The sequence below is a fragment of the Heptranchias perlo genome, chromosome 18, assembly GCF_035084215.1.
Source record: "Heptranchias perlo isolate sHepPer1 chromosome 18, sHepPer1.hap1, whole genome shotgun sequence".
Classification (NCBI taxonomy): Eukaryota; Metazoa; Chordata; class Chondrichthyes; order Hexanchiformes; family Hexanchidae; genus Heptranchias; species Heptranchias perlo.
The window spans coordinates 12,841,482-12,849,790 of record NC_090342.1 but is presented as its reverse complement, the minus strand read 5'-3'; the positions used below and the strand labels follow the sequence as shown (position 1 = coordinate 12,849,790).

The 8,309-nt window shown below is 47.9% G+C and overlaps 1 protein-coding gene across 1 annotated transcript; it reads left to right on the top strand.

Annotated features, from left to right (window-relative positions):
* The first annotated feature begins 4,088 nt into the window (after nt 1–4,088).
* On the top strand, nt 4,089–5,408 carry LOC137334913 (G-protein coupled receptor 61-like). Its single transcript, XM_068000000.1, has one exon. The coding sequence runs from the start codon at nt 4,089–4,091 to the stop codon at nt 5,406–5,408; it is 1,320 nt and encodes a 439-aa protein (XP_067856101.1).
* The last annotated feature ends 2,901 nt before the right edge of the window (nt 5,409–8,309 follow it).

Sequence of the window (8,309 nt, the reverse complement as noted above, 5' to 3'; positions counted from 1 at the left end):
CTTCAACAAGACATCCCAACTCCTGTATTCAATGTTCTGACCAATGAAACCAAGCATGCTGAATGCCTTCTTCACCACCCTATCCACCTGTGACTCCACTTTCAAGGAGCTATGAACCTGTACTCCTAGATCTCTTTGTTCTATAACTCTCCCCAACGCCCTACCATTAACGGAGTAGGTCCTGGCCCGATTCGATCTACCAAAATGCATCACCTCACATTTATCTAAATTAAACTCCATCTGCCATTCATCGGCCCACTGGCCCAATTTATCAAGATCCCGTTGCAATCCTAGATAACCTTCTTCACTGTCCACAATGCCACCAATCTTGGTGTCATCTGCAAACTTACTAACCATGCCTCCTAAATTCTCATCCAAATCATTAATATAAATAACAAATAACAGCGGACCCAGCACTGGTCCCTGAGGCACACCGCTGGTCACAGGCCTCCAGTTTGAAAATCAACCCTCTACAACCACCCTCTGTCTTCTGTCGTCAAGCCAATTTTGTATCCAATTGGCTACCTCACCTTGGATCCCATGAGATTTAACCTTATGTAACAACCTACCATGCGGTACCTTGTCAAAGGCTTTGCTAAAGTCCATGTAGACCACGTCTACTGCACAGCCCTCATCTATCTTCTTGGTTACCCCTTCAAAAAACTCAATCAAATTCGTGAGACATGATTTTCCTCTCACAAAACCATGCTGACTGTTCCTAATCAGTCCCTGCCTCTCCAAATGCCTGTAGATCCTGTCTCTCAGAATACCCTCTAACAACTTACCCACTACAGATGTCAGGCTCACCAGTCTGTAGTTCCCAGGCTTTTCCCTGCCGCCCTTCTTAAACAAAGGCACAACATTTGCTACCCTCCAATCTTCAGGCACCTCACCTGTAGCTGTCGATGATTCAAATATCTCTGCTGGGGAACCGCAATTTCCTCCCTAACCTCCCATAACGTCCTGGGATACATTTCATCAGGTCCCGGAGATTTATCTACCTTGATGCGCGTTAAGACTTCCAGCACCTCCCTCTCTGTAATATATACACTCCTCAAGACATCACTATTTATTTCCCCAAGTTCCCTAACATCCATGCCTTTCTCAACCGTAAATACCGATGTGAAATATTCATTTAGGATCTCACCCATCTCTTGTGGTTCCGCACATAGATGACCTTGTTGATCCTTAAGAGGCCGTACTCTCTCCCTAGTTACTCTTTTGCCCCTTATGTATTTGTAGAAGCTCTTTGGATTCTCCTTTGCCTTATCTGCCAAAGCAATCTCATGTCCCCTTTTTGCCCTCCTGATTTCTCTCTTAACTCTACTCCGGCAATCTCTATACTCTTCAAGGGTTCCACTTGATCCCAGCTGCCTATGCATGTCATATGCCTCCTTCTTCTTTTTGACTAGGGCCTCAATCTCCCGAGTCATCCAAGGTTCCCTACTTCTACCAGCCTTGCCCTTCACTTTATAAGGAATGTGCTTACCCTGAACCCTGGTTAACACACTTTTGAAAGCCTCCCACTTACCAGACGTCCCTTTGCCTGCCAACAGACTCTCCCAATCAACTTCTGAAAGTTCCTGTCTAATACCATCAAAATTGGCCTTTCCCCAATTTAGAATTTTAACTTTTGGGCCAGACCTATCATTCTCCATCGCTATCTTAAAACTAATGGAATTATGATCACTGGTCCCAAAGTGATCCCTCACTAACACTTCTGTCACCTGCCCTTCCTTATTTCCCAAGAGGAGGTCAAGTTTCGCCCCTTCTCTAGTCGGGCCATCCACATACTGAATGAGAAATTCCTCCTGAATACACTCAACAAATTTCTCTCCATCCAAGCCCCTAATGCTATGGCTGTCCCAGTCAATGTTGGGAAAGTTAAAGTCCCCTACTATTACCACCGTATTTTTCTTGCAGCTGTCTGTAATCTCCTTACATATTTGCTCCTCAATTTCCCGTTGACTATTTGGGGGTCTGTAGCACAATCCTATCAAAGTGATCTCTCCCTTCTTATTTTTCAGTTCTACCCATATAGACTCAGTGGGCGAACCCTCGGATATATCCCCTCTCACTACTGCCGTGATGTTCTCCCTAATCAAGAACGCAACTCCCCCTCCTCTCTTACCTCCTGCTCTATCTTTCCTATAGCATCTGTACCCTGGAACATTGAGCTGCCAGTCCTGCCCCTCCCTTAGCCATGTTTCAGTAATAGCTATAACATCCCAGTCCCATGTACCCATCCATGCCCTGAGTTCATCTGCCTTGCCCATCAGACTTCTTGCATTGAAATAAATGCAGTTTAATCTAGACTTCCCTTGGTCTTTGCCCTGCTTTCTCAGACCATCTGTCCGGTCATGTTTTGTACACTCTCCCTTACTGCCTTTTGTTTCTGTCACCATTTTACTTCCCACTGACTTCCTGCATCGGTTCCCATCCCCCTGCCACATTAGTTTAAACCCTCCCCAACAGCACTAGCAAGCACTCCCCCTAGGATAGCTAGGATGAATACGTGGCTTGAGAGATGGTGCAAGAGGGAGGGATTCAAATTCCTGGGACATTGGTTCCAGTCCTGCCCAGATGCAGACCGTCCAATTTGTACTGGTCCCACCTCCCCCAGAACCGGTTCCAACGTCCCAGGAATTTGAATCCCTCCCTCTTGCACCATCTCTCAAGCCACGTATTCATCTTAGCTATCCTGTCATTCCTACTCTGACTAGCCCGTGGCACTGGTAGCAATCCTGAGATTACTACCTTTGAGGTCCTACTTTTTAGTTTAACTCCTAACTCCCTAAATTCAGCTTGTAGGACCTCATCCCGTTTTTTACCTATATCGTTGGTACCTATATGCACCGCGACAACTGGCTGTTCACCCTCCCCCTCCAGAATGTCCTGCAGCTGCTCCGAGACATCCCTGACCCTTGCACCAGGGAGGCAACATACCATCCTGGAGTCTCGGTTGCGTCCGCAGAAACGCCTGTCTATTCCCCTTACAATCGAGTCCCCTATCACTATAGCTCTGCCACTCTTTTTCCTGCCCTCCTGTGCAGCAGAGCCAGCCACGGTGCCATGAACCTGGCCGCTGTCACCTTCCCCTGGTGAGCCATCTCCCCCAACAGTATCCAAAATGGTATACCTGTTTTGGAGGGAGATGACCGCAGGGGACCCCTGCACTGCCTTCCTACTCTTCCTCTGTCTGTTGGTCACCCATTCACTATCTCCCTCAGTAATTTTTATCTGTGGTGTGACCAGCTCACTGAACGTGCTATCCACGACTTCCTCAGCATCGCGGATGCCCCAAAGTGAGTCCATCTGCAGCTCCAGAGCAGTCAAGCGGTCAAGCAGTATCTTAATGGATGATTGATCAAATTAGAACCCAAATGGAAAGTGACACACATGAAACATCTATACCTCATTGTAGATAACATAATACAATACCCTAAATTAAATCATGAGGTTATACAGCTCTGAATGGAATTATTGCTAACTCAATGGGGACGCTGAGTCAGTAAACCATGTCCGGAATTCGCCCCGCTCCACTTTAACTTGCTCGCCCCACTCTGATAGAAGTTCAAGGGGAAAGTGGTGTGGGTTATTTGCACTGGGATCTTTCGAATGGATTGATCACGACGAAGTTTCACCGTACATATATTTATTTCACGCACGACTACACAATGCTCCTATGGAGATGACGCTTTTAATAGACATTTCGAAATTGGACGCTCGAAATGAACATGTTTTCCCGAGACTCGTATCGACAAGGATTGTAGAGATCGGGAATAACAGAAAGTCTCCAATTCTTTAAACAGTAAATACAGAAGTAAATCTCGCGGTGAATCCAGGGCGGGTCTACTGGGGGGCGATGTGACCTTCTCGCTCCCATTCCCTTTGGGTGATGTGGGATTGGGTGGAGCGGGATCTCCAAGGGGTTTTATCCCCGTTGCCTCTCAGTTGCTGAACATGCTCGGTGAGGTGGGCCAATTGGTAAAGAGCTCGATGGCTCTTCGGGTCGCACGGGGAATGCATTAAATGCCGGGATAAGGAAGCCAGGTGGGCGGGGGGGTGGGAGGCTGCAGAGATGACCGATGGTGGCCGAGGAAGAGATCTCTCCTGCTTCTCCTAGGCGCCGATCCCTTCCTCCGGTGATGGACGGGCAAGACTGGGGCAGTGAGCGGCTGCTGAACCTGAGTGGGGGCGGCTCGCCCCTCGCTAACCGACAGGGTGTGCAAACCATTGAGGAATCCATGGGTCTAGTCCTCATGCTGCTCCTCACCGGGCTGGGCATCGCTGGTAACCTGGCCGTGATCGCTGTGATCCTCAAGACCCTTCGGCTTAGGAAGTTCCTCTTCATCCTGCACCTGTGCCTGGTGGACCTGCTGTCCGCCCTCACCCTCATGCCGCTGGGCATCGCCTCCAGCACTGCCCTGCTGGGCAGTGGCTCCCTGTGCAGGACCTACCTGTCCCTAGGGATCTGTCTCAGCGGCGTCTCCATTCTGACCACGGCGGCTATCAACGTCGAACGCTATTACTACATCGTGCACCCTCTGAGATACGAGGTGAAGATGACCTTCAGCCTGACCGTCTCCACCCTGCTGCTGATCTGGACCGAGGGTACCCTCGCCTCCTTGATGCCGCTGCTCGCTTGGACGCCCCAGCCCGGGGACCCCGGGAAAGCTACCCGCTGCTCTCTTCACTGGGGCACGGGAGCCCTGGGCAAGGCGTTCGCCCTCCTCTTCAGCCTCGGCTGCTTCGCCCTGCCGGCTCTGCTTATCTTCTCCGTCTACTGCAGCGTCTTCAGGGTGGCGAGGGTCGCCGCCCTCCAGCCCTCCCGGGCAGCTCCCCCTCGGCATGGACCTGATTCGGAGACCACCACGGTGAGCAGGGGCAGAGTCCCTAGACTGCCCCCGGACAAGAGATTCGGAGGAGGGAAGGCTGCAGTCACCCTGATGATCATAGGAGGCCAGTTCCTCGCTTGCTGGCTACCCTACTTTGCTTATCACCTTCATACTGTAATGGCCAGCAAGACAGTGTCAACTGCTTGGGAGACTGTAGTCACCTGGCTCGCCTATTCCTCTTTCACCATCAACCCTTTCTGCTACGGTTGCCTAAATCGCCAGATCAGAGCGGAGCTCATCAGGTGGCCCAAATGTTTCTTCAGACAACCCGAGGACGTTCAGTTTGGGGTCTCCAGCCACGAGGGGTCGGTGGAGGAGAACTTCTTGCAGTTTTTGCATAGGACGAGTTGTGCGGCAGACAGACCCGGTCGCCTGGCATCGAGCCCCGGCAACCTCCTAAACCAAGCCAGCAGCAGGCAGAACTTCCGATTACCCGGGCAGATCCCGGAGCAGCCACCCGAGCCTCTTTCAGCCAGAGAAAAAAAAAGCCACCTCTTACATCAGGCATGAAAGTTACTGGGGGCAGGGGGACTACAACGGGAGATGGGGGCAGCCCTCGTTAACCCTTCCATCGACAGAAAGCAGACGATGAAAGAGGTCCATCGAACCTATCTTGCCCTGGTACTGGCCGATTACCATTTACACGTAGCCATCTGGGTGGCATCGAAACCAAACCGCACTATGAAGAACTTGCATTTATATAGCGCCTTTCGCGACCTCAGGACGTCCCAAAGCGCTTTCCAGCCGATGAAGTACTTTTTGAAGTGTAGTCACTGGTGTAATGTATTAAGACACAGGAAGATTTTTTAAAAATAATTTTATAAGTATTGACATTAATCTTGTACTAAACAGTCAGATTGGAATAACATTTGGTTAAAAGTAGTTTCCGACCCGCGGTTTCCTTCTCCCACCTATCAAATTCACATCAATGTACCACAGACCCCTCATTTAATAAATAAAAAAAAAGGCAGATTGTCAATTTCGAGACAGTAACTGATTTAAATATGATTCATAGTGAGATTAAATATTTTTTATTTAAGCGATTAAATAGCCCGAGTGGAGTGAACGGGACCTCGTTATTTTTACCCAGCCTTTGCGATGACTTTGGAATATACTTTACTTTTGAAAGAACGTTGTCTAGAAGGACTGCTGCTTTCATAATCCCTCTTTTTCCGGGCAATGAACAGTCAATCTCACTAAGTAATCGTAATCAACAGTCGCCTTTTAGAATCAACCAGGTCGATGTGCGGAACAAAGGTTAGAGTCCAATATCAGAATCAAAAGCACAAATTATTACTTTCACTGTCGGTTCGGTTTTTGATTCATAAAAGTCGCATTGTTGTACTCTAAATTTATGTTTTCAATACTGACAACTGTATGCCTCGATTCCGACAGCACTGACTTAAGAACTTTGTACTTTTCTGTAAATGTCGAAATAAAACTCAGTAATTCATCGAATTCGCGTTCTTGGTTTTATTTGGTCCTTTCAAGACCGAAGTCTGGGCTTCTTAACCGCATCGGAATCGTTTTCTGTTGTGTCAGGTTACTATTATGAAAAGTGTACGTGCAGTAAAACACTACGATGTCGTTATTGCATTGAAATATTTATGACATTCCAGTGTAAAAACACTGTGCCCAGTTTTAAAAGGGACGGGGCATGGCACAGCGCACCTTGTGTATGTACTTGCAAGCCAAGAACATTATCAGTTGCTTACACTGGTCATTCTAAAGGCCTGGACACAAAAGACAACGCCAACAAAATATGAAATTAACCAGAAATTCTTCAGGTTTAACACCCCTGGTTTATGTGATCCAAGTTTGATTGTCTGAACACCTAGCTTTTGGATTTAGTTTTAAACTACTTGCATAAATTAATATAAAAACAGAAAATGCTGGAAATACTCAGGTTAGGTCGCATCTGTGGAGAACTGAAGTTCACGTTCCACAGATTTCCAGTATTTTTCTTTTGCATAAATTAATATCCTATTAAATTAATAAATATCAGTGATCGCACTGCAATTACACTTGAAGCATCAAATTGCTGTGGTGTGAGTCTCCGATGGATTGTCTCGGGAATCAGTCCTCAGTTCAGTGCATGGTGGCAGCTGATCATGAATGTTACAGCCATGCAGGTATAGTGAGACCTGTAAATTAGAGACAGCTAAGGGACTTGCATCAGATGTCCTTTATTCCCATGTGTCCCTACCTTCAAAATGGTCATTGTGTATACAGATTTTTTAAAAATTCGTTCATGGGATGTGGGCATCACTGGCAAGGCCAGCATTTATTGCCCATCCCTAATTGCCCTTGAGAAGGTGGTGGTGAGCCGCCTTCTTGAACCGCTGCAGTCAGTGTGGTGAAGGTTCACCCACAATGTGTTAGGTAGGGAGTTCCAGGATTTTGACCCAGCAACGATGAAGGAACGACGATATATTTCCAAGTCAGGATGGTGCGTGACTTGGAGGGGAATGTGCAGGTGGTGTTGTTCCCATGTGCTGCTGCCCTTGTTCTTCTAGGTGGTAGAGGTCGCGGGTTTGGGAGGTACTGTCGAAGAAGCCATGGCGAGTTGCTGCAGTGCATCCTGTAGATGGTACACACTGCAGCCACAGCGTGCCGGTGGTGAATGTTTAGGGTGGTGGTGGGGTGCCAATCAAGCAGGCTGCTTTGTCCTGGATGGTGTTGAGCTTCTTGAGTGTTGTTGGAGCTGCACTCATCCAGGCATGCGGAGACTATTCCATCACACTCCTGAATAACCTTGTAGATGGTTGAAAGGCTTTGGGGAGTCAGGAGATGAGTCACTTGCCACAGAATACCCAGCCTCAGACCTGCTCTTGTAGCCACAGTATTTATATGGCTGGTCCAGTTAAGTTTCTGGTCAATGGTGACCCCCCCAAGATGTTGATGGTGGGGGATTCGGCAATGGTAATGCCATTGAATGTTAAGGGGAGGTTGTTAGATTCTCTCTTGGAGATGGTCAATGCCTGGCACTTGTCTGGAGCGAATGTTACTTGCCACTTATCAGCCCAAACCTGGATGTTGTCCAGGTCTTGCTGAATGCAGGACACGGCCCTGAGGAACTCCTGCAGCAATGTCCTGGGGCTGAGATAATTGGCCTCCAACAACCACTACCATCTTTGTGCTAGGTATGACTCCAGCCACTGGAGAGTTTTCCCCGATTCCCATTGACTTCAATTTTACTACAGCTCCTTGGTGCCACACTCAGTCAAATGCTGCCTTGATATCAAGAGCAGTTACTCTCACCTCACCTATTATTTGGGACTGTCAACGATTGTCCCTTTTTTTTTAAATTGATGTCCCTTTTCTGGAGGTATCCCTTTGTACAGGTTTCACTGTACTAGGCATTTAAAGAATCAATCAACATATTAGTTGTGATCAGAGATTGTGCTGAAT